We start from the raw sequence: 27372 nt of genomic DNA on the forward strand, positions 1-27372 counted from the left end.
TAGTCTGTGCACTGTCATGGATAATTATAAATATGCTATCGCAAGGCACAAATTAGATATTACATATATTTGTATAGATTATTCTGAGCAACTTCACTTTCACTTTTCACTTTCATGCACTGGAGAAGGAAATGGCAACCCACTCCAGTGTTCTTGCCTGGAGAATCCCAGGGACGGGGGAGCCTGGTGGGCTGCCGTCTATGTGGTCGCACAGAGTCGGACACGACTGAAGCAACTTAGCAGCAGCAGCAGCATATAGATTATTCAGTAATCTATGAACATGACATGGCAATCCCTTCCTCTTTTATTATAATATCACTGCTATTGCCATGTCGAGTCTGATAGATCTGTACATATTCATTCCTCTGAAGGCAAAGCTGGTTGCACTCTGCCATCATTCTAGCACAGTGATCCTCAACTGGGAGACATTTTTGGTTGTCACAGTACAAAGGGGGTCCTACTAGCAAGCAGTAGGCAGAGGCCAGGGAGGCTGCTAAAACATCCTACACAGAATACGGCACCGCCCTCCCCTCCCCCCCCCCCCCCCCCGCCACCCCGCAACAAAGAACTGTCCAGCCTCAACTGTGCCTCTAAACTCTGATCTGGAAGCACCCGACAACCTGCAGCCAAGTTTCAGGTACCAAGAATACACTTTCTCATCCACAGCAGTCAAACTGATCACATATTCTTCTGAAATGTGACACAAAAGACTATTAATACAGTGACTCACAAGTAGCCCGGAGCTAATGGAAACTTAAGTTCTTCTTGATATCCTAAAAAAGAGTGAGGATTCCTGTCTTAGAAGCAGCTAGTGACCATGCCGCTCTGAAAGCACCAGCGGGGATACACATACACACGCTGCAAAGCCGAGGCATCCACACACCCCACCCGTCAGCATAAACCCTCTGCCAGACTGGATTGGAGGAGGAACAGCAACTGTCCTCCCCAACAGTCCCTCCCAGTAGCTGGGAAACCTCCCTGAAGCTCAGAAACCACTGGAGACCCAGCAGCTGAGCTTCCTGACTGAACCCTGGAATTATACATTCAGCAGTGGGTAGCTGGATCAGTCCCGCAGCGCTGGCACAGGTAGTTGGTTATCTTTTATCTGGACCTTGTAGCCAAGCCTGAAGTACTGCCTCGTTCAAAGCTGCTGTATCTTCTCTGTGGCTGCCTCTGGCATGTGAAGCATTTGTAGTTGCCTCCTTGTAGCTATAATGTAAATACGGCTGTGCATACTGTACATTTTTAACCAAGCCTGTTTATCAAGCCTCTGTGGTCTGCTTGTCTCCCTCACCATGTATTCAAGTCATAAACAACTTGAACCTCCAGTGCTATTCTTGGAGTCAAGAGCACCTTAGAAATAGGATGAGCTAATTGTTAAGGGCAAGAAAACCCCAATTTTGGTAAAGGCAAAGTTAGGTACTCAGGGTTGCCCTCTCTGCTGAAGCTGTATGATTTTCTTTTATTGACAAAGAAGTTCAAACATATCTAAGGAAATAAATGTGGGATAGCTCACAGTGCAACATTAAATGGAAAAATCTCCCATGGAGGGCAAAGCACACTCCTAAGTAGAACAGCACGTAAGTTAATTCTAACTTTGAAAAGTCTGTATTTATTGGTTTCTAGGCAAGTTCAAGGATAAAAGTTGTGCCATACTGGTTTAAATACCCTGAATGTTTTCATCACCATAATCAAAACTACATTTACATTTAAAATTGGCTTGGTACTGCCAATGTATCTTTTATCATCAAAATCAAAAGTTAGTTAAAGCTTTTAGTCCATTGAGACAGAGCAAATATTTCAACAGATGGAAAATGTTAAAAGTCAAGAATTCTGGCATTTGAAGATTCATATATAATTACCCTCCTCTAAAAACAAAACATCATGAAGAAAGCCAAAGAAACATGCTATCTCATAGGAAACCAACAATAAAACACAAAAATACAAAAATTACAATTCCTCTCCAATCGGTAAAATAAAATTTACTGAGCTACTTGAGCTTTTTAAACTGCTCCAGATAACAAAGATAATTTCTTCTTGAAGCTATGGGAACACTATTTTCCTAAGTATGAAAAATACTCATCAGCATCTTAATGTCTTCATACAGACACATGGCTTTTCAGGGCAGAACACACAAAATTTTCATGTCACGTTGACAACCAAGCTGTTGAAGCAATTCATGATACAGTCTGATTTGAAGGAGCATAAAGAAAAGCTCAGCCTCTGTTTCAATTCAGTTTGAAAAAGGAGAATTCAAATAACTATTTCATGATAATTTGGACATTAAATTTATATATTCATAGAAGCCTGTTTCCACGATTCCCTTTGAGCAGTAGTGTGTAGTGTTAGTCGCTCAGTCGTGTCCAACTCTGTGCGACCCCACAGACTGTAGCCCACCAGGCTCCTCTGTCCATGGGGCTTCTCTGGTGGCTCAGATGGTAAAGAATCTGCCTGCAATGCAGAAGACCCAGGTTCTATGCCTGGGCTGGGGAGATCCCCTGGAGAAGGGAATGACAACCTACTCCAGTATTCTTGCCTGGAGAATTCCATGATTCCCTCTATCTTGTCTAAACCGTACCCTGTGAACTAATAACTGCTATTCCTATTATATGCCATCAAGTCAGCCTACCTTCATCACCTTCATATACGGAAACAAAAACCCCACAGATTTATATTTTAATTCTAAGCTCATATTCTGGGAAAGATAGACTGTCTACAGAGAAATAGCAGGAAGACATTTTATAATCCTACCTATGTAGAGTACATTTAATAAAGAATGCTCCCTAGGGCTTCCCTAGTGGATCAGTAGTAAAGAATCCACCTGCCAATGCAGAAGATAATGGGTTCGATCCCTGATCTGGGAAGACCTGACATTTCAAGAAGCCACTAAGCCCATGGGCTACAACTATTGAGCCTGTGCCCTAGAGCCTGGGAACCATAACTACTGAGCTCTCACACTGCAATTACTGAAGCCCGTGTGCCCTAGAGCCTTGCTCTGCAAGAAGAGAAGCCACCGCAATGAGAAGCCCACACACTGCAACTACAGAGTAGCTCTCATTGGCCACAACTAGAGAAAAGCCTGTGCAGCAATGAGACCCAGCACAGCATAAATAAATAAATAAATAAAGTTAAAAAAAAAAAAGAAATGCTTCCTAGAGAAAGGCAGTGCTAAGGGCCAAGGAGCGTGTGTATGTGTGTTTTGAGTGGGGACAGTTAGAACAAATGTCAGGAAAAAAAGGCTTGTACAGTAGTCCTCCCGGAAGTTTCCCTAGAGTAGGCCCTGACTCCACAACCAGAAGTCTAAAGTAAGAAGAAAAAACACTCTGCCAACCATGAGACTGACTTTCTTCCCCAAAGAGGGGAGTACTGGAGCATTGCTAATGTCTTCCCCATCGCGGGGAAACTTTTTTGGACTAACAATTTTTAAGAACACTGGATTTTAAATTAAGCTACAAGAAGCATTAGAGTTGCACTTCAGCTTGCTCTCAATCACAGCAACTTTTTTCTGTTTCATACAAAGGTCCTACAGCAGAAGTGTGAAAAATGCTGACAGAGAATAATACCATTGAATAATACCATTGCCTCCCTAGGGATGTCAAGAGAATCCAAGGACATAAACGTGTGAAATGCTTAGCACAGAGGTTTGCAGGCTATCAAAGCTCAGCAGCGGTTGGCTAGAACGATGATGCCGATAACAATTCAAATCTGCTGCAGAGGTAATTTAAAGAAAATGAAGCACAGATGTTCGTATGATTCCCTGTATAGAAATTTTACACTTAACATCTCAAAAGCTTTTAAAAGATGATCACCTTCAATAGTTGCTTGCGCCACAGAGTTTTAAAACTGGATGTACAGAGGGCAATGCCACAAAAAGGCTTACCTCTTCTTCTTGGTGATAATGAGCACATCATTAAAAAGGAAGAAGTAGACTTGCTGTTTGGACGTCCTTTTTGAGAAAAGCACCGTGTCTTCCACGTAGGCTGTCAACTCACCTCTTTTTACCAACCACCGGGAAGAAGAGACTAGAGGAAAAGGCTACAAAGAGAGAAACACTCAGTACCCAAAGCCAAAGTTAAGTCTTTTTAGGATTATTGAAAGTAAAGTATAGGGGAACACATGTATACCTGTGGCGGATTCATTTTGATATTTGGCAAAACTAATACAGTTATGTAAAGTTTAAAAATAAAATAAAATTAAAAAAATAAAATAAAATAAAACTTACATTCAAACAAATGATATGCCATTATTTTATAATAGTTCATATAATAGGTACATAATGGTAAAAACATAATTAGGGAACACATTCTTCAAGAGAAAATCAAAAGGAACAACTTATTTTCCAATATAAAAAAACTATTAATATTAACTTGTCTATATAAAAACTAAAAGTCAGAAAACGTTACTGGGTCAACCAGAAACTGTTACCCTTCCATTAACTCTCAACTTTTTGAAAAAGACGACTGATAAGAAGTCACTTAAAAACGAAAAACCTCAAAATGAAATGTATTGGTATCAACTGCAGCCATTTCAAATACCACAAATCAGAATCTAAATATACCAAAAAATATTGATAACTGTACTTAAAAAGAGACAAATGTAAAATAAGAGATAAATATAAAGGTCTGCATTCAATTCATGAATTAAAAAGACTTTATTCAAAAGGAAAGAAAAAAAAATCCCTGCAAATGTATGTTATGTCTATTGATTATCTACTTAGCTGTATTCTGGAGAACACCTATTCTTAAAAGTTTATGGTAGTTTCCCTCATGGAAGTTAGTCCCTGAAAGCATCATGCCACTTTCTGGTTGTGAAAATGAACTTCTTCCAGAATAATCCATCTTAATCTCATAGAAAAGGCTATATTCAAGGAATCACATATTGCCTTTTCTTTATTCAGTTTACAGTTTCCAACTGGAAAACTCTCAAAACCTCAGAATAATCCTTACCCTTGAGAGTTCTTTTTTTTTTTTTTTTAATTACCAGAAATGCTTACTGCCAAAAATCTGATTTAAAACACGACATCCATAAAATAAGCAAAAGTTCTTGGACACACAAAAGATAACTCTAGTCAGTGTGGTGCAACCAAATGTCAACCATTTCAGAGAATAATGATTAAAAATAGCCAAAGGAAATTGAGGATATAAGGGAGGAAATTTGAAGGCTAAGAAAGGATTTCATTTCTGTTTTTTTAATTTATAAAGGACGTTTCTAAGAAGTCTGCTCACCAATGTATACTTTTTTGGTTGGCCAAAAAGTTCTTTCAGTTTTTAAGTAAAAATAAAAGACACATTTTTCATTCTCATCAAGAACTTTACTGAACAGAATATTCACCATTTTGTTCCACTATCATCTGTCATTTTTCAGGCAACTTCATAATTTCATCTTCCCAAAACTTTTAATTTTTTTAGGCAAAGAACTAAGTGCCTAGAATTGAAATTTTTTTCCATTAAGAGAATTTTGTAAAGAATGAAATAGATGGAAATTCAAAGGTGCAATGTCTGGTGAATATGGCAGATGAATCAGAACCTCCCAGCCAAGTTCTAACAGTTTTTGCCTGGTCATCAAAGAAACAGGTGGTCTTGCGTTATCCTGATGAAAGATTATGTGCTTTCTGTTGACTAATTCTGGGCACTTTGTGTCGAGTGCAGGTTTCAGTTGGTCTAACTGGGAGCAGTACTTGTTGGAATCAATCCTTTGGTTTTCTGGAAGGAGTGCATAAGAGAGGTGAGCCAATCCAATCCCATCATACACACAACATCACCTTCTTTGAATGAAGACCAGCCTTTGGTATAGTTGGTGGTGGTTTATCATTTGTCCAGTGATTTCTTCCATTTATGTGCAATGTTCACTTTTCATCGCCCATCACAAAAATGGGGCATTTTCATTATTTAAGTAGAGAATGGCATGGGGAAAGATGGTCAAGAAGTTTCTTTTTCATTTTAACTTATGTGGAACCCAAACATCAAAGCAATTAATATAATCAAACTGGTGTACATCATTTTCAATGCTTGACTTGGATATTTTGTGTATGTCAGCTATCCCCCATGTGGTATAACATTGAGCTTTCTTAATTAATGTCTTGATTTGGTCGCTATCAATTTCAACTGGTCTATAATCCAGCAAGAAACTTCACAAACCACATCTGATATATTCAGTCAGTCACAGCACCTTCTCCATATACCGCACCAATCTTTTTTTATTTTTGCATTTTAGCCGCACTTTTACCTTTCCTGAAATAATAAGGCATAATATGCAGAAAATGTTGCTTTTTCTTCCATTTTCACTATTAAAATGGCTACACAAAAATTCATCAATTTTGATAAGTTTTTTTTCTAAATGCACACTGATGTGCCAGCTGTCACAGTGCAATCTAGCAAAGTTGTTTTGAATTAAGTTAAAGACAACTAAGCATTATTAGAGCTATCTTGTGAAAAAAACAAACAAACAAAAAAAACATTTTGGCCAATCCATATTTTCCTGAAAATTTAACCAAGGAAGATGAAAGATTATGGCTGATCTTAAAATTTCAAAAGTGTCTAATAAAAGAGTTCATATAGTTGTCAACCTCCAAAGTCAAATCAGTCTATGGCTGAGACTTAAAAGGTGACAGAGAGGTTACTTCAATAATTTAGGAGGACCCCCACCAGCAAACACGAGAGGTCACAAATAATCAGTGTCAGGTTAGGTCCTGCCACAGGACTATAATTACAAGATAACACTGCAATCGTGCCATAGACTGTATAGGACGAATCAATGAGAGTAGTATGTACATGCCACCCTATGCCTATTCTTAGTTTAGAGGACAAGGGGAGAAAAAAGTTTTTTAAACTCTTATTCTTGAAATAGACTGAGTTTTTCTTTTGTCTTATTTTTTAGATTGAGTTTTATTTTTGCATTTTGGCAACCCACTCCAATGTTCTTGCCTGGAGAATCCCAGGGACGGGGGAGCCTGGTGGGCTGCCGTCTATGGGGTCGCACAGAGTTGGACACGACTGAAGCGACTTAGCAGCAGCAGCAGCATAACCCACTAGGCAAGAATAAATTTCCCATGTATATCTAAAATTGACAGTGGCTTTCTCCAAAGAAGACATAGAAATGGCCAAGAAGCACATGGAAAGATGTTCAACATCACTAGTTATTAGAGAAATGCAAATTAAAACTACAAGAAGGACTTCCCTGGTGGTATAGTGGATAGGAATCCATCTGCCAATGCAGGGGACACAGGTTCAATCCCTGATCTGGGAAGATTCCACATGCTGGGGGACAGCTGAGCCCATGCACCACAACTACTGAGCCTGTGCTCTAGAGCTTGCGAGCTACAACTACTGATACTGAGCCCACGTGTTCCAACTACTGAGCTTGTGTGCCACGCCTACTAAAGCCCACACTCCTAGAGCCTGGGATCTGCAACAAGAGAAGCCACCAAAATGAGCCCATGCACTTCAATGAAGAGTGGCTCCCACACACTGCAACTACAGAAAGCTCACACATGGCAATGAAGACCCCGAGCAGTCAAAAAGAAAGAAAGAAAGAAAATATTGCAATGAGGTATTACCTCACACTGCTCAAAATGGCCATCATCAAAATTTATACAAACAGTAAATGCTGGAAAGGGTGTACAGGAATTCTACACTGTTGGTGGGAATGTAGATTGGTACAGCCACTATGGAGAACAGTATGGAGGTTCCTGAAAAAATAAAAATAGATCTGCCATATGAACCAGTAATCCCATTTTTTGGCATATACCCTGAAGAAACCATAATTTGAAAGGATGCACGCACCCTGATGTTCACTGCAGCATTACTGACGATAGTCAGGACATGGAAGCAACCTAAATGTCCATTGACCAAAGAATGGATAAAGAATATGTGGTACATATATACAATGGAGTATTACTCAGCCAAAAATAGGAACGAAATAGTGCCATTTGTAGAAACGTGGATGAACCTAGGGACTGTCATACAGGGTGAAATAAGTCATAAAGAGAAAAGCAAATACTGTATAATATCACTTATATGTGGAATCTAGAAAAATGGTAGAGATGAATTTATTTGCAAAGCAGGGATAGAGACACAGACTTACGGTTACCAAGGGTTGAAGGGAGAGTGGGATGAACTGGGAGACTGAAGTTGACATATATACACTACTATGTATAAAATTGGAGAAGGCAATGGCACCCTACTCCAGTACTCTTGCCTGGAAAATCCCATGGACGGAGGAGCCTGGTAGGCTGAGGTCCATGGGGTCTCTAAGAGCGATTTCACTGTCACTTTTCACTTTCATGCATTGGAGAAGGAAATGGCAACCCACTCCAGTGTTCTTGCCTGGAGAATCCCAGGGATGGGGGAGCCTGGTGGGCTGCCATCTATGGGATCACACAGAGTCGGACACAACTGAAGTGACTTAGCAGCAGCAGCATGCATAAAATAAATAACTAATGAGAATCTACTGTACAGCACAGGGAACTCTATTCAATACTCAATAACAGGAAGAGGGCATTATAACAGAAGTGTGTGTGTTGTTTTTAGCGAGTACTCAGCATCTTCTATGAAAAATCATGGGTCATGTTTCTGCATTTAAAATGTTACAGTCAGGATGTCATAGTGGAATAGTTTACATTAATCTTCAAGTCAGGACATCTAGACCCTAGTCCTGATTCTGCCATCATAAGTCAAACGACCCTATTAGTGATTAATTATTCTCTGAGCTGTATTTTCCTCATTTATAAAAGGGTGTATCAGTGACCCTCAAACCATATGACACAGTAGAGTTATCTGCATAAAGCCGTCATCATTCTAATTCCACTGCACAAATGAGGAACCCGTTCACTATGAAAAAATATGACCTGTCACTTTAAGCTACTTAATTACATTCAAGAGGCATCAAAAGAAATAAAATCACAACCATGAGCACTCACATCCATTAAGGATTCAACTGTGAGCAACAAAGGACTTGACAATGGCCTAGCCTGGCCATTGTCATTTCCTTCTTTGTTTATCCTCTCATTTGCCCCGAGCAGTAAGACACAAGGAGCAATACGTAGCACATACGCAAAAAAAAAAAAAAAAAAGAATTATGTAAGAAAAAAAAATGTGAAAAGAATAATCCACTAATAATCCTTTTTGCCAACTGGGAAAGGAGCCCCCTTATTTGATTGAGGAGAAATATCCTAGTCCAGCTCATGGGATACCACTATTTTGCAGGACACTTTGGCTCAGAGAGTAAATAATCTGCCGACAATGCAGGAGACTCAGGTTCAATCCCTGGGTTGGGAAGATCCCCTGGAGACGGGAATAGCCACCCACTCCAGTATTCTTGCCTGGAAAATTCCATAGACAAAGCAGCCTGCTGGGCTACAGTCCATACAGTCCATGGAATTAAGCGTTGGACATGACTGAGCAACCAACACTTTCACTTTTATTTTTTTGGAGAATAGGAAAGAAATCTCCTTTCCAATCTAAAAATTCTATCATTTTATTACGTTTCCTCAAGTTTGATCTCTTCCGAGGAAGAAAAAAAAAAGTTCTAGTTAGATAATACCTAACTCAGTGGTTTAGAGAAAGGTCACTTTATCTGGGTTAAGCAAGAGCAGAATTACCCACAACAAAGTATCTGCTGCTCCGCCTGCCAGCCTCTGTGTAATCAATTTATGGCCCCGCTCTGACAAGCAAATTCCTCCACACTTTGTTACTCTCCACTATCTCCCTATTCACTGAAGATTTCAACAAAAGCAGTAATAAATCTGTTTATGAAGAAGTACGAGAGAGTACCTTAATTTTAAATTCCAGCTGGGAGTTAATTGTGTACATCATTTCTGTCCTTTCCATCTTCCGGGCTCCTTCATTGCAGAGTCGCACCAACTGGAAACAGAATAATCAGGGAGGGTTAAGAGGTGAAGGAGAGAAACCTCACTTTCAAATGCAGATCTTGCAGGAAATAATTAGCACTTTGGAAAACTCCAGACAGTTCAAGAATTTACAGCTTCACAGTCGAGATTCTATACCCAGTGGGAAGTGGTGTCATTAGGATGTGCAAACAGAGGAAGAGTGTCCTGAGAATTTTCAGGGACAGACGGCCTCGTGTTATGTGTGTTACCACATGACACGCTTCACATACATGAGGCAGGCTCGTTGCGTGGTCCAATCTGTCCGTTCTGCCCCTGCTCCTTGCCTTCACCCATGGGAACCCCACCAACTTCAGGGCAAGCTGCACCTCTCTCTCCTCTTCAAATCAGAGCAGCTGAGGGCAGAACACTGGACTTCAAAGACAAATTCTCAGCTGAATGCTACGCTCAAAACATGTGACGGGTAACCTGGATGCTGGAAGAGGACAGCCTTCCGCTGGAACCTAATAGTCAGTGATTCTTCAACCTGAGGGGAATGCAGTTTAATTAGCACTACTGAGTTATCTACAAATAGATGGACTAATAGTCCTTGGATGAGTAGTTGTGATACTGTGATTTGTAATAAAACAGATATTTTTGTCTTTTATCCACTGTTTCTGGCACATGGCTCCTAAAACCCTTGTAATGTCCTATATAAGAGCCTTGGGGGCTTCTCTGGCTATAATTTAGTATTGTTACCAGTTTCTGAAATAGCTCCAGGACATAAAAGTGAAGTGGGTATCTTCTGTTATTCATAACAAGCCGCTTTCAACCTTGTCTGAATTTATATTAATAAGGCAACTTTCAGAAAGTCCCTAAAGATGGGGTTGGTTGCCAGGGGAACCATTCAAATAATTAGAGAAAAGACTGGAACTTTCAGGCCTACCACCTGACCTCCAGGGAGGAAAGAGGGGCTAGATATGACTTGATCACTACTGAGCAGTGGTTTACTAAATCATGCCCATGTAAAGAAGCCTCAATAAAAACCGCTGAATTTTGGAATGGGGAGAATTTCCAGGTTGGTAAGAAGATGGCCATCTCAAACTCTGAGGACAGGACATCTGGAGCTTGGGACCCAGGACATCCAGAGCTTGGGACCCTTCTGGACCTCACCCTATCTCTTCCTCTGGCTGTTCACTCATATTCCTCAGCATCCTTTGTAACAAACCACTAATCTAGTAAGTAAACTGTTTTCCTGAGTTCTATGAGCCCCTCGAGCAAGTTAATCAAACCTAAGCGGGGGGTGGGTGGTGGGAACTTCTGATTTATAACCAGTGGGTCAGAAGCACAGGTAACAACCTGGACTTGTGAAGAGTAACTAGAGTGAAGTCTGGGGTGTGGCCTGCTGGGCCTGAGTCCTTATCCTGTGGGATGGGCTATCTCCAGGGGGAGTGAAAACTGAATTGAATAGAGTAAGCCATGTGGGCTTCCCAGATGGCACTAATGGTAAAGAACCTGCCTGCCAATGCAGGCAGACGTGAGACACGCATTGGATCCTTGAGTTGGGAAGATCCCCTGGAGGAGGGCACGGCAACCCACTCCAGTACTCTTGCCTGGAGAATCCATGGACAGAGGAGCCTGGTGGGCCACAGAGTCCATGGGGCCACACAGAGTTGGACACGACTGAAGTGATTTAGCACGCAGGCATGCACAAGCCACCCAGCTGGTTGGGCAGAATTGCTCAATGTGGGGAAAGCCTGCACACATTTGGTGACCACAGTGTCAGAAGTGAAGTGTTCTGTGGGTAAAGTATTGAGCACAGAGGATCCACCCAAGAGTTTCTCCTTTATATTGTACTTAATATATAATTATTAGTTTGCTGACCTAAACCAAAAGAAATTTTGTATTGTTAATTTCTCATTAACTGAAAAATCTGTAAAACATGCCCATAACAAGGATCATTGGCCATAAAGACAGTGTGATTGTCAAAAACAGAAGCTAGAAATTCTGGTTAGATTCACTTTAATATTGGTGCTTTATTATAATGTAGCTCCCACTATCAAAAGAAATGTTAACACATAAGTAAACAAAACAGGCCATAAAAGGCTCTGACCTAATCCTACTTCATGGAGGTAACTGGAAACAAGATGGGTTACACTCTTCCTCTTTTTTTCCCATGATTATATGAACATATAAGTACATACATATAATGTGTAAAAATTCTTTTATTTTTGTAAATGGATCGCCGAATGCTTGTCTGTGACTTACTTTTTCACTTGACAATATTTCTCCTTATAACATTCACTGAAAAACAAGTTTATTTTGTACCTGGTATGTGTCAGGTGCTAGGGTAGCCACATTTAAGATACAATCCCTATTGTCATAAAAGAAGGTCAGACACAATAATCAGAGACTGAAATCTTAAGAAAGAAACTGGGGGGCAGGGGTCCAGGGAGGAAGAAGGTGGGGAGAGAGGCGGGCCCTCTCCTTCGAGTCCCTCTGAGCTGCACCGAAGGACAAAGGTAGTGGTAGCACACAATCAAGGGACGGCACTGGTCCAGGCAGAGTGAACATCAGCAGCAGATTGCTGTGTGCCTGAGACAGTAAGATCCTGACGCAGGAAAATGGCACAAGAGGAAACTGAAGGACCAGCCAGGGTCAAAGCATGCAGGTTCTTTCGGCATGTGGGTTGTATTCTAAGTGCAAAAAGAAGCCACCAGCAGGCTTTCAGCAAAGCAGTGGCAGGATGCAATACACGCTGTGAGCACATGTGCTTTCACAGCGCACCTATTCCATTCCCAATTGATGGACGCTTGGACGATTTCCAATCACTTAACAGATATTCTGGGCTTAAAGTGTATGCCTATCTTCAGTTCCAGCACATCTTTAGGTCCCAGTGGTATGAAGAGTTTACTGATGCAGGGACTGATGGTCCACCTGATCAAAGCTAGGAGCTGAGGGACTTCCCTGCTGGTCCAAAGAATCTGCCTTCCAATGCAGGGGACACAGGTCCGATCCCTGGTCAGGCAACTAAGACCCTACATGCCTTGGGGCAACTAGAGTGCCCGCTCACTAACTACTGAGCCCGCACACCACAACTAGAGATGCCCATGTGCTGCACCGAGGAAAGCCTGCACACCTCAACAAAGACCCAGCACAGCCAAAAAAGACAACTCAGAAAGCTCAGAGCCAAAAACATTCTGGCTGGGCTTAGGGGCAACCTGCAGTTAAAGTATCCTAAAAGGTTTCAGACAGATAAATAGCTGAGCTGCTTGGGACATTTTTAAGATTTCTTTTATTTGTAGTTCCCCAATCTGTGTTCCCAGACTTCCATCGTGGTCTGTTCCCCAAGCTCTACCTCCAGCTACCTGGATGGTATCTCTTCTCAGATGTACCACTGCTGTCTGAAACTCAAAATGGGAATGCCCAAACCTGAACACCATCTTCATCTCTCCCTGTTCCAGCCCCATGTTCTCTATGTCAGTGACTAACCCCAGCATAATCCATTTCCCCAAGTCAAAAAGCTAGGCCCTCACCACTCAGGTGTGCCCCTCTCCCTTGTCCTCTATCCAAACAGTTCATAGTATCTCCTTAATGCTGTGACCTCCAGAAAAACATGTTCAGTCTTTATAAGTTCAAATCTGATCATGTTACTCCTCAGCTTGAAATCTTTAAAAGGCTCTTTGAAGCTTCCAGAATTAAGTCTCACTAAGACCAGGATCTGGCACCTACTTACCAGATCCTACTTCTGCTATCTTGGGCCTCAGTGCTACTGAATGTCTTGCCAAAGGCCCTCCCTCTCCCATGTCCTTCACACTTTTGATGTGTTTCCCTCCACCTGAATGCCCTTCACCCCACTCTGTCCAACTGACTCCTTCTTATCTAGATTTATACCACTCTATTTGCCTTTCAGATCTCATCTTGGGTATTACTTTTCTTAAAAGACTGGAGAACAGAGACCGAAATGTCCATATCTGTTAGTTAAGTGCCTGGCCCAGTGCCTAAGACACAAGGAATACTCAGCAAATAGCAAATGTTAATGTGTAAACTTTAAGAATTCTTAAAGAGATGGGAATACCAGATCACCTTACCTGCCTCCTGAAAAACCTGTATGCAGGTCAAGAAGCAAGAGTTAGAACTGGACATGGAACAACAGACTGGTTCCAAATCAGGAAAGCAGTACGTCAAGGCTGTATATTGTCACCCTGCTTATTTAACTTATATGCAGGGTACATCATGTAAAATGCCAGGCTGGATGAAGCACAAGCTGGAATCAAGATGGTAGGGAGAAATATCAATACCTCAGATATGCAGATAATAGCACCCTAATGGCAGAAAGCGAAGAGGAACTAAAGAGCCTCTTAATGAAGGTGAAACAAGAGAATGAAAAAGCTGGCTTGAAACTCAGCATTCAAAAAACTAAGATTATGGAATCCAGTACCATCACTTCATGGCGAATAGATGGGGAAAAAGTGAAAACAGCGACAGACTTTATTTTCTTGGGCTCCAAAATCACTGCAGATGGTGACTGCAGCCACGAAATGAAAAGACACTTGCTCCTTGGAAGGAAAGTTATGACCAACCTAGACAGTGTATTAAAAGCAGAAACATCACTTTGCTGACAAAGGTTTGTCTAGTCAAAGCTATACTTTTTCCAGTATCATGTATGGATGTGAGAGTTGGACCATAAAGAAGGCTGAGTGCCAAAGAATTGATGCTTTTGAACTGTGATGCTGGAGAAGACTCTTGCGAGTCCCTTGGACTCCAAGGAGATCAAACAGTCAATCCTAAAGGAAATCAGTCCTGAATATTCATTGGAAGGACTGATGCTAAAGGTGAAGCTCCAATACTTTGGCCACATGATGCAAAGAGCTGACTCATTGGAAAAGCCCCTGATGCTGGGAAAGATTGGGGGTAGGAGGACAAGGGGCAACAGAGGATGAGATGGTTGGATGGCATCATCAACTCAATGGACATGAGTTTGAGCAAACTCTTGGAGATAGTGAAGGACAGGAAGCCTGGCATGCTGCAGTACACGGGGTTGCAAAGAGTAGGACACAACTGAACAACAATGCATAAACTGCATTCAGAGATCATTTACAAATACTTTAAAAAAAGGGGGGGACATATAGACCAATGGAACAAGATAGAAAGCCCAGAGATAAACCCAGGTATCTATGGGCACCTTACCTTTGACAAAGGAGGCAAGAATATAAAATGGGGAAAAAATAGTCTCTTCAATAAGTGGTGCTAGGGAAACTAGACAGCTACATGTAAAAGAATGAAATCAGAACACTTCCTAACCCTATACACAAAGATAAACTCAAAATGAATTAAGACCTAAATATAAGACCAGAAACTATAAAATTTTTAGAGAAAAACATAGGCAGAACAATGTATAATATAAAACATAGAAAGATCCTCTATTACCCACCTCCTAGAATACTGGAAATAAAAACAAAAATAAACCAGTGGAACCTAATTAAGCTTAAAAGCTTTTGCACAGCAAAGAAACTACAAACAAGGTGAAAAGACAGCCCTTAGAATGAGAGAAAATACTAGCAAATGAACTAACTGACAAAGGATTGATTTCCAAAATATATAAGCAGCTCCTACAACTGAATACCAGAAAAACGCAATCAAATAGTGGGCAAAAGACCTAAAGAGACATTTCTCCAAAGAAGACTTACAAATATCTAACAAACATATGAAAAGATGCTCAACATCAAATTGCAAATCAAAACTACAATGAGGTATCACCTCACACCAGTCAGAATGGCCATCATCAAAAAGTCTACAAACAATAAATGCTGGAGAGGGTGTGGAGAAAAGGGAACCATTTTGCAATGTTGGTGGGAATGTAAATTGATACAGCCACTATGGAAAACAGTATGGAGTTTCCTCAAAAAATTGGGAGTAGAACTACCATATGATCCAGCAATCCCACTATTGGTCATATACCCTGACGAAACCAAAACTGAAAAAGGCACATGTACCCCAATGTTCACTGCCAACACTATTTATATAATAGCTAATACATGGTAGCCACCTAGATAGCCAACATCAGATGAATGGATAAAGAATTTGGTACATGTATACAATAGAATATTACTTAGCCATAAAAAATGAATCCATTTGAGTCGGTTCTAATGAGCTGGAAGAACCTACAACTTATTATATGGAGTGAAGTAAGTCAGAAAAACAAATATCGTATATTTCTCATATATATGGAATCTAGAAAGACAGTACTGACGAACCTATTTACATGGCAACAGTGGAGATACAGACATAGAGAACAGACTTATGGACATGGGTTAGGAGCAGGAAGGTGAGGGTATGACAAATGCTGAGAGAGTACAGAAGCATATACCCTACTATGTATAAAATAGGTAACCAATGGGAATTTGCTGTATGATGCAAGGAACTCAAACCAGGGCTTTGTAACAACCTAGAGGGGTGAGAAAGGATGGGAGGTGGGAGGGAATTTAAAGAGGGAGGGGACACATGTATACCTGTGGCTGACACATGTTGATGTATGGCAGAAGCCAACGCAATATTGTGAAGCAATTTTCCTTCAGTTAAAAACAAATAAGTTTGGGGGAAAAAAAGGTGGGGAGACAAACTCATTGTAAAAGACCCTGATGCTGGGAAAGACTGAAGGCAAAAGGAGAAGGGAGTAGCAGAGGATGAGGTGGTTAAATAACATCACCAACTCAATGGACATGAATTTGAGCAACCTCCAGCAGATAATGGATGACAGAAGAGCCTGGCGTGATGCAGTCCATGGGGTGGAAAAGAGTTGAACATGACTCAGTGACTGAACAACAACAATTGGCTACTGGCTTCTGCACTGGGTAGTGCAACTCTACAAGGGTTTTCAGTATCATTTGAGCAAGAAATTGCACCGCAGTTCTTGTGCTGGGAAGTTGCCAGCCCTGAGAAGATCACAGCTCTAGAATTTCTCATTAGAAAATGGCCTCCGACTTGCTCATGTACCTATGTAGTGTATTCTCTTGATCCACGTTCCTCTTCCTCAAAGTACAAGGATAAATGTTAATTTTATACTCTTCAGGTGGGAAATGGTGGCAAACTGATAATGAAAAATTTTCCAAAAGGTAAAAAAAATAAAAAATAAAATGAGTGGGGGGACAATTCCTTTATCCCATTTTAAAATGAAAGGGAAAATGGAAAATAAATTCATCATCTTTATTTCCTAAACTTTCAAATATCAAGCTCATCAGCCACCACTTCTGAAGGCATATTAAAAACAAAAACATTCCCCAAGCATCTCAAGCAATGGTATCCTCAGTGGACTCTGTTTAGTGACTATTTTAAGGGACAAGCACTAATTAGGATATGTGTGCTCTCGTATTTTCTGTAAAATCAGCTTCTGCATATTGAAACTGTGCCTTCCTTCAACATCTGTCAAAGCTTTATTAAGTTTAGTTCACTAAATTTTTTGCTTTAGGCAAGACTTATGTGGGGAAAAAACCTCAATCTCTTTAATGAAGTATAAATAAAAACAAAATATTTTCAATTTGTCAAATTCACAAAGATGAAAAGAATATTAGACGCTGGGGAGTGTGGAGAAAGATAAGATACTTAGAAATACTTCCGGTTGTCATGGACACAGGGACAATTTTTCTTACAGGTACTTGGGGGCCCTTAAAACATACCAAGCTTTCCTCCCCAATAAACCCACTTCTGGAAACTTTACAACAGAAATCATTGGAGGAGCACAGTCATTTATGCAAGGCCACGCAGCACTATTTACAGCAGTAAATGAAACGGGCACCACATGAATCCATGTTTAAATGTACATTTACATTCACTGGAAGCACACACCATAAAATGACAACAGTCATTACCTTCAACAAGAGTACTAATACATTTTGTTTTCTCTTATTTCAAACTTTCAAATTTTCTGTAATGGGCACTTACTACTTTTAAAAATGTACCTTTGTAAACTTTACATACATTCTTTCAGAGCAATACTTAAAGAGTGAAAACAAAACAACAAAACATTAATTCCTCCCTGCCACACTCCTGTCTCTTCACCATCAGCAACCACAGTTGAAAGTTTGAGTGTGATTCTAAATACTATTTCTGACACACATATGTATATAAACGCATTTTATTATCTAGATATCATTATGCTATTTGTTCTGTTCTGCAACTTCATGCTCTTCACTTAACAATACAGCTTAGAGATCTTTTCATGTTAACAGATATCTACCTCTTTGTAAACAGCTGAAGCAGTAAGTTACAGGAAAAGATTCAGGAGGACTTGGCTCTTCTGCCACTAGCAGAAGAGCTTAGAACTTAATACTATCTCCAAATAGAAGTAGAATTTTTATGAGGTATGAAGTAAAGCAGTTATCCTCTTTCTGTGGGAGAGTAAATAGAAGACAACAGCAGGGGAGATTTCACTGGCATCAGAAACCATCTCTTAACCACCATTTCTTAGACACAGACAGCTCTGCACCAGCTGAACTATCAGGCTCCCAGGAAATTTCCCTCCTCGCAGCTTCACCTCCTGCACAGGAGCAGAAAATCAGAAAGTACATACATGTTTCACTTAATAGAAACATCTTGTTTTGGGGTTGTTTGACTAAGTTAATAAGTCTCTCCAAATGCCCCAATTCCAAAAAATTGTCACCATCATTTCATCAATCAGATCAGATCAGTCGCTCAGTTGTGTCCGACTCTTTGCGACCCCATGAATCCCAGCACGCCAGGCCTCCCTGTCCATCACCAACTCCCGGAGTTCACCCAGACTCACGTCCATTGAGTCAGTGATGCCATCCAGCCATCTCATCCTCTGTCGTCCCCTTCTCCTCCTGCCCCCAATCCCTCCCAGCCTCAGAGTCTTTTCCAATGAGTCAACTCTTCGCATGAGGTGACCAAAGTACTGGAATTTCAGCTTTAGCATCATTCCTTCCAAAGAAATCCCAGGGCTGATCTCCTTCAAAATGGACTGGTTGGATCTCCTTGCAGTCCAAGGGACTCTCGAGAGTCTTCTCCAACACCACAGTTCAAAAGCATCAATTCTTTGGCACTCAGCCTTCTTCACAGTCCAACTCTCACATCCATACATGACCACAAGTAAAACCATAGCCTTGACTAGACGAACTTTTGTTGGCAAAGTAATGTCTCTGCTTTTCAATATGCTATCTAGGTTGGTCATAACTTTCCTTCCAAGGAGTAAGTGTCTTTTAATTTCATGGCTGCAGTCACCATCTGTAGTGATTTTGGAGCCCAGAAAAATAAAGTCTGACACTGTTTCCACTGTTTCCCCATCTATTTCCCATGAAGTGGTGGGACCAGATGCCATGATCTTCGTTTTCTGAATGTTGAGCTTTAAGCCAACTTTTTCACTCTCCACTTTCACTTTCATCAAGAGGCTTTTGAGTTCCTCTTCACTTTCTGCCATAAGGGTGGTGTCATCTGCATATCATGAACAATTTCACTGAAGTATTATTTGCACTAGGCAAATACATTTCATTAGCATTTTAATCACCAAAAAACATATTACTCATTTTTTCCCAAGAATGAATAACTATTTAGAGAGACTTGCCCAAGGGCCTTAGGTGGAATCTGCTTCTAAAAAATTTGGGCCTCAACACACAAAATTTCACTGTAAAATAAGTGCTGGGAACTCTCAGTTTCTCTCATTTCAGAAAGAGCAAGCAAGTGAAAGTCTGCATTTTTATTTCAAACCATAAACGCTCTATGTGCACAATCTTTTTGTTAAGAATACTGACATTGTTTTCCCATCTATAAAAACTCATTGGTAACTTGCACAAATGAAAAAGAAGATGAATCCTTGAGTTGGCGGTACTGATGACCTCAGTTTCCTACAACACTTAGAGACTGAGGTTATAATCCTGATGTTCATGACTCCTACGCAAGAGAGAAAAATGCTGTCCTAGAGAAAACACTTGCTTAGGCCACTCGAACAGCAATTCTTCACAGAGGGTCTTTCGTATAGTAAGTATCAAGGTAGTGCATGCTTAGTTGCTTCCGTCGTGTCTGACTCTGTGCGATCCACAGACTGTAGCCCACCAGCTCCTCTGTCTATGGGATTCTCCAGGCAAGAATACTGGAGTGGGTTCTCATGCTCTCTTCCAGGGGATCTTCCCAACCCAGGAATCAAACCCACGTTTGTTAAGTCTCTTGCATTGGCAGGCAGATTCTTTACCACTACCGTCACCTGGGAAGCCCTGTGTCAAGGTAAGGCAATTAATTTTTGCCAGCCTGCCCTAAAAGCACCAGTGCCAAATCAAGTGAAACAGAGATGCCTAAAGGAACATAGCAGTCTACTCAAACTGGGACGTAAAGTCTCGAAAATATTAGGTATCGTTCCTAATTCAATTCAATCACTACTACCTTCCTCCTTTTTCTGTGCGAATTTTTTTTCCAGCTTCTCAGTTACAACCAAACAGAATCTGACAATCTCTTTCATATCCAAGACTCAACTTCTCCATGTAGCTTCTCCTAAAGATGCCCCCATCCACTACAGGATTTGGGGTCCTGGAGGAGAAACCCACAGGCAGTAGGACCATAGGCAACTTCATACTTGTCAGGCTAAGTTTCTTCACTTAGTGTTTCGCAAAGTGGGATATGTGTATGTCCTTCTCTGATGGAGCAAGAGATGCATTCAAGTGGTTGGCAGATCACTATGGTTTAAATGTTCACATCCTCCCAAAATACATATTGAAATCTTAACTTCCAAAGATGATGGTATTAGGAAGTGGGGACCTTTGGGAGTTGCTCAGAAGTCACGGGATAGAGCCTGCATAAATGGGATTGTGCTTTATACAAGAGGCCCCAAAGAGCCGCCTTGATCCCTTCTGCCTTGTCAAGGCTACCAGAAGTCTCCAACCTGGCTGGAAGAGGGATCCCAGCCAACTCTGCTTGTTCCCTGATCTTAGACTTCCAGCCTCCAGAACAGAGAAAGAAATTTGCTGTTTATAAGCCAATCAGTCTGTGGTACTTTGTTCTAGCAGCCCAAAAGGGCTAAGACACAGATAAACTAATTTTTAGTATAAAAATGTGTTAGAAAAATGAACAACTAGCTTATAAAACTCATGATTTTGTAGTAATTATTGGCAAGGATGAGGATACATAAAGTGGAGTCAGTTTAAAGTTGACTGAGGGACTTCCCTGGTGGTCCAGTGGTGGAGTCTTTCTTTGACTTCCAAAGCATGGGGTACAGGTTCAATCCTTGGTCAGGGAACTAAGATCCCACAAGCCTTGGGGTCAAGAACCCCAAACATAAAAAAGAAGCAATAATGTAACAAATTCAATAAAGACTTTAAAAATGGTCCACATCAAAATATTTTAAAAATAAAGTTGCAACAATAAAATTCAACATAAAGTTCAATTGATAAAATGGATTGAAAGAAACAGTGCTTCATAGTCAAGTATCACAAAGATGCACAAAACTCGAGGCAGCTTAGAGATGCTTAGGATGCTTCTGTGATCATGAGCTTTGCTCTCCTGGGTCTAGCTCATCTCATATCCTCACTGATTCTCAAACCTTCAGCTGCTTTTTCTCAGCGAACTATTTCTATTAGCATTTAAACATACCCACAATTTTCTAATCTTTAAACAAAAGAAGACCCTCCCCTCACTTCCCTTTCAACTACAGCTTCTCTTTCAACTCATTTTACCCTCACAGCCCAGTGGTTGAAACAGCTACACTCACCATGCTTCAATCTGGCTTCCACACCTACCCTGCAAGGACACAACTCACCTGATAATAAATACACCCAGTGAACACATCGATCATTATCTCACTTTGTCTTTCCAGAGCAGCCAAGGGGGCTGCCCTTCCTTCCACCAAATTACATGCCATTTGCCAGACCATTAGAAGGCTTCCCTGATAGCTCAGTTGGTAAAGAATCTGCCTGCAATGCAGGAGACCCCAATTTAATTCCTGGATCAGGAAGATCCACTGGAGAAGGGACAGGCTACCCACTCCAGTATTCTTGGGCTTCCCTTGTGGCTCAGCTGGTAAAGAATCTGCCTGCAATGTGGGAGACCTGGGTTTGATCCCTGGGTTGGGAAGATGCCCTGGAGAAGGGAAAGGCTACCCACTCCAGAATTTTGGCCTGGAGAATTCCATGGACTGTATAGTCCATGGGGTCTCAAAGAGTTGGACATGACTGAGCAACTTTCACTTTCTACTTTAGTACTTCTGTTGTTTTTCAAGTTTCCTCTGCTGTTTCCTTTTCCCTACGGCATTCTTCATGGCTGAACCTCAACACTCTTCTTACTCTACACACTCTTGGGTACTTTTCATCTACTTTCCCAGCTTCAAAAATCATCCCCGTACTGATGATCCACAAACCCATGTCTCCAGTTCAAGTCTCTCCACTGAGCTCCTGACTTGGATATTCTATAGGAATCCCACTCAATTCCAACACACCCACAATGGAATCGTCAGCTTCTCCCTATGCTCATACTATGGAAATAAGAGTATCCATCTAGTTACCCAAGACAGGGACGATTTTCCTTGGCTCATGTCCATAAATATACCCACCCAAGTCATCTCCACGCCTACCTCCCCAATGTTGTAGGCTTGCTTCTTTGCCTTCTAGTATCATATCAGTATAGTCTCCAGTCATCTGTAACCTAAGCAACTATAAAGGCTTCATCACTGGGGCCCATTCTTACTGTCAACTTCACAGCACATGAATCTGTAGCTTCCACAGCAACCTAGGATAAGGTTCACAATTCCTTAACATGGATCCTCTGTGCTCTCTCTCCTGGACTGGGCTCTAGTCACACGAAGAACATTCTAGTTCAAATTCTACAAACAAGTCTTTGGGTCTTTGCATGTTCCTGAAACACCCTCTCCAGTCCCTGGCTCAAAGCTGCTCTTGCTCCAGGTTTCAGCTTCAACATTTCTATGTTCTTCCTCTCATGTCACTCACCATCCTTTATTATAACTCTTATTTCATGTCTGCCTTCCCCTTTATACAGCACATTCCATGAGGGCAGTAACCACACATGTCTTACTCATCCTCACATTTTCAGGCGCTGGCACTGTCCCTGGCACTGTAGTGGATATGCAATAAATATTTCTTGAATGAGAGAATGAAAAAACAGCTATTCAGACACCAAAAGAAAATGAGATCTCTAAAGGCCCTTAAGACTGTCTGAAATAGTAAAAATACCAATTTCATTTGAGTGTAGAAAACATAACTTTGTTTTTCAACTACTTAAAGAATGGTGCACAAATGGCTGTGAGAATCAACCAGTTTTTAGCATCAAATCCAGACAGGTTCTCTTTGGAGAGATCTGAGTGTTTTACTGTCTGATAAGCTACTCAACAGTTACCTTGCTCACTTCTTTTAAGGCTCTTTTGCAGACTTCATATTTCGGAGAATCCTTAGGAGTCTTTTGACAGATAGTCTGCAGTGAAATAAAAGAAGAACAAAATCAGCTGATTTATTCTTTTAAGTAAAATAAAACCAAGGTCCTGCCATATACTCTTACTCATAGCAAACTTAACAATGCTGAACACAATACTATGGATGAATATAAAGATGACATTAAAAAAAAAAAAAAAAGGAAATAGTCTTTAAAAGCATAGGATCCATGTTCATCCAGAGGATGATTTAATAAGAGGATAGACTTCAGAGGTGGGTGAATCTGGTTTCAAATTCTAGATCTGCTCCTTATGAGCTATTCGACCTTGGGCAAGTCACCTTCCCTTATAAGCTTCTATAAGCCTAAGTTTTCTCATCTGTAAAATTGGGATAAAGCCACCTATAAAGCCACAAGGCTGTTAAAAAAGTTAAATGATAATGCATGGAAAGTTCTTTATGAATAACCTGCACACAGTAGGTTTTCAATTAATGACAAAATTACTTCAATGATCCCTGTTACCATCATCATTATTAGAGGTTATTATATTTGCAGATGATATAATGTGAATAAAAAGGTCAAGAAAAAATGGCTGCTGGGTTTTTTCTTGATATGCTTATACTGCAATTTTTGTGATGGTAAAATTGAGTTCAAAAAACATCAACTGAAGATATACTGAATTATATATAACTTCTGAAACTAGATCCGTTCAAAGCCAACAAAACCATTTCAATTGTTAAAAATGTTAACCTCAATTAACAAGTTTAACTAAATCTCCAAATGAAGTAAAATCAAAGAGATCTTGTTTTAAGTACATTTAGATTCTTCCCAGGTGGCCAGATTCTCACACATGGACAACAGATCAGGGCAACTGGCATCTAGCAGAAGCAGAAGATACCAGAAACTAGCAAACCACTGAACCTTACATGCAGAGGAACACCAAGCCAATGAATCTGGAAGTCAGGTGTCAGGAATATTATGTGTGATATGTAAGAAGTACAGACTGGACCGCTGGTGGTTTTATATTAATGTACTCAAATTTTTTTTGACTATGACACCACTGTAAGAAATACTTTTACACTGCAACTAGTACACATGCACACAAAATGAAAGTTTTTTATGAAATAATATTTAATCACATTATGAACAATGTATATATCATATACTGTGTGTTCTACTCTATATTCATTTTCTAAAAACACTACTCATGTTCCAAAAGTCAACTTCATGACCCACTAATGAATACAAAAGCAGTTTGAAAAATATTAGTTTTTATTTCTGGGAGCAGGCCACAGTTTCTTTTGTACACTTCAGTTTTATAAATCTTGCACACACTAGGAAGTCATTCTTCTAAGAATGACTACAGCTTAATCTACAATCTCAAAAGAGTCTCTGACCCCAAAAAGTATCATTTCTTTTTAGACTGTGTGATAGACATGATAAATATTGATACAAAAAATCAGAGCTGGATTTGCAAAACTGCAAGTTTCCCAATATTTACAAGGAGAGAAGTCCCTAAATCACACAAGATGGACAAGGATGGGTGTAAAGGTCACAGACTAGTAGACTGAGGTGGCCCAGGAGAGCAGCAGGTGCTGTGAATTCTGAAGACAGCTGAACCTCCTCAACACTGTGCGGCTGGGCCAAGAAAGTGACCATAATCCCACCTTTTTACTAGTTTCTAAATTTCAGTGCTTCTTTGAATTTATAATGGAATAGAGAAAATGGAATTTATTTTGTAATCTTAGACAATCATAATTTTTGCTATATTTTTATCCTGTATTTTGACTTATAAAAAGCAAGCATGTCAAAACTGACATTATATTATCATCCAAATTCAAAGCAGAACTATGCCAAGATATTTTAACTTGATCAAAAAGATACTTTTTGAACTATCATATGATCCAGCAATCCCACTCCTGGGCATATACACGGAAAAAACAAAAACTCTAATTCAAAAAGATACATGCAACCTGATATTCAGAGCAGCACTGTTTACAATAGCTAAGACATGGAAGCAGCCCAAATGACCATCAACAGACAACTGATTTAAGATGTGGTACGTATATGTAATGGAGTATTAGCCATAAAAAGGATGAAATAATGCCATTTGCAGCAACATGAATAGACCTAGGGATTATCATACGAAGTGAAGTAAGTCTGACAGAGAAAGACAAATATTATATGATATCACATATTGGAATCCAAAAAACAATACAAACGAATCTAAAGATAAAAGAAAAAACTCACAGACACAGAAAACAAACTTAAAGTTACCAAAGGGGAAAGGAAAGCAGGGGAGGGATAAATTAGGAGTTTGGGATTAACAGATACAAACTACTACACATAAAATAGATAAGGAACAAGGAGTTACTGTATAACAAAGTAAATATCCTATAATAACCTATAATAAAAATAATCTGAAAAAATATATACATTTGGTATATCTGAACCACTTTGCTATACACCTGAAACTAACACAATATCATATATCAACTATAGTTCAATTTTATTTTTAAAAAAAGGCGCTTGTTGGCACACTAGCTGGATGGGAGTCACGTCAGGGCACCCCATTCTCTTGTGGCTGCCACTGTGGTTTCAGCCCAGCCAGCGTGCGGCCATCCTGGGCCACTGCCTGGCTGTCCTCCCAGCTGTGCTTCCCACCAGTCCGTCTCTGCTCTTCCCGCAGTCACGTCCTGCACTACTCAAAAGCAAATAGCATTTCTTCATGAATGCTCCCTACAAAAAGATCAGATGTCTGGATTTTCCTCACTCATTCTGAGCAATGCAAACTAGGGCAGGTGTATGCCTTGTGATGCTGAAGAGACTCCTTCCTGTGTGAAATGGGAGCACTTCAGGAGCTTGGGGCAGCCCAGGTGGCACTAGCAGTAAACAAGCTGTCTCCCAATGCAAGAAGAGATGTGGGTTCAGTCCCTGGGTTGGCAAGATCCCCTGGAGGAGGGCATGGCAGCCCACTCCAGTATTATTGCCTGGAGAATCTCATGAACAGAGGAGCCTGGTGGGCTACAGTCCGTGGGGTTGCAAAGAGTCGAACGTGACTGAAGCAACTGGGCACACACACAGCAGCTCGGAACATGACCCAACAGAGGAAACTGAGGCCCAAAGAGATGAATGACGTGCCGAAGGCCTCATGCCTGGTGTTTCAGACGCAAAGGAATTCAGGACTCCTGACTTCAAGAAGTCAATATTCTTCCCATTTCAAAAAATGTTAAGTGAGGGTTGTAATCTAACTTCTTTAGAGTGAACACACAAGCCTAAATTGAAGAGCTTCCCATGTGGGACTTTCTAACCAAAGAGCAACTTCTCACTGAATTGGGAACTTTTATAGAAGGGATATAATTTAAGCAGAAGAAGAATAATTTTCTTAATCAGATTTGTTGCAGCAACAGTTATCCACAGAGGAAAAAGACACCAGGTCACATCTTACATCCATCAGCAGGGGAAGGCGGGTCACCCTCTGCATGGGAAGAATGAGAAACGAGATCATGGGTAGGTTCCTACAGTCTTCATGGGACTCGATTCGGGACAAAACTTCCTTGAAAGATGGGTTGGTGGCTCTGAGGGGAAAAAAAGAGACAAAACTTCAAAGTATTTCCTCTTTAAGAAGCAAGTCAAAATGTATTACAAAACACTGTGGTAAACTTATAGATTATCAATGATTTTTCAATATATAAACAACATAAACACATAATTTCATAGGTGGACATGGATGGCTTGATTGCCTTTTACAGTCAAGACTGAACATAAGTTTAAGGCAGTAATAAGAATAATAAGATGAAAATATAGGTGCCAGAAATTTTTAGAAGTAGAAAGTAAACAAATGAAGAAACAGTGGTATCATAATGGTGAATATATACATTAAAAATTAGTATACATACTACATCTCATATCTGATCATCTACAAACATTTCACTAAAAAGATGACACATATGCTTTAAACCACATCTCTAGCCTGAGATAATAATCTAAGAAAGAAATCTCAGGATTTACTTACTAGGAGGCTTTTGGACTTTTCCAAAGCTTCTGAGACAGAAAACCTTCTGACTATGTCAGCCAGAATATCCTTCCTCTCCCAGGGACATTAGAACAGGGACAACACTGTCACATTTCTATGGAATTTAGCAAAATACACGACATAAAGGATCTCATGT

At 40.4% G+C, this 27372-nt stretch overlaps 1 protein-coding gene across 5 annotated transcripts in view; it reads right to left on the bottom strand.

Annotated features, from left to right (window-relative positions):
* The window catches only part of ARHGEF26 (Rho guanine nucleotide exchange factor 26), a 138394-nt gene that overhangs the window by 36078 nt on the left and 74944 nt on the right, over positions 1-27372 (bottom strand). For all 5 annotated transcript variants that reach the window (XM_055569287.1, XM_055569284.1, XM_055569282.1 and 2 more), the window contains 4 exons: positions 26649-26778; positions 23171-23245; positions 9771-9860; positions 3881-4035 (listed from right to left, as the gene is read on the bottom strand). In XM_055569287.1, the coding sequence (XP_055425262.1) occupies positions 3881-4035; positions 9771-9860; positions 23171-23245; positions 26649-26778 (450 nt within the window). The remainder of the gene's footprint in view (positions 1-3880; positions 4036-9770; positions 9861-23170; positions 23246-26648; positions 26779-27372) is intronic.

The sequence above is a fragment of the Bubalus kerabau genome, chromosome 2 (assembly GCF_029407905.1).
Source record: "Bubalus kerabau isolate K-KA32 ecotype Philippines breed swamp buffalo chromosome 2, PCC_UOA_SB_1v2, whole genome shotgun sequence".
NCBI classification, from domain to species: Eukaryota; Metazoa; Chordata; class Mammalia; order Artiodactyla; family Bovidae; genus Bubalus; species Bubalus kerabau.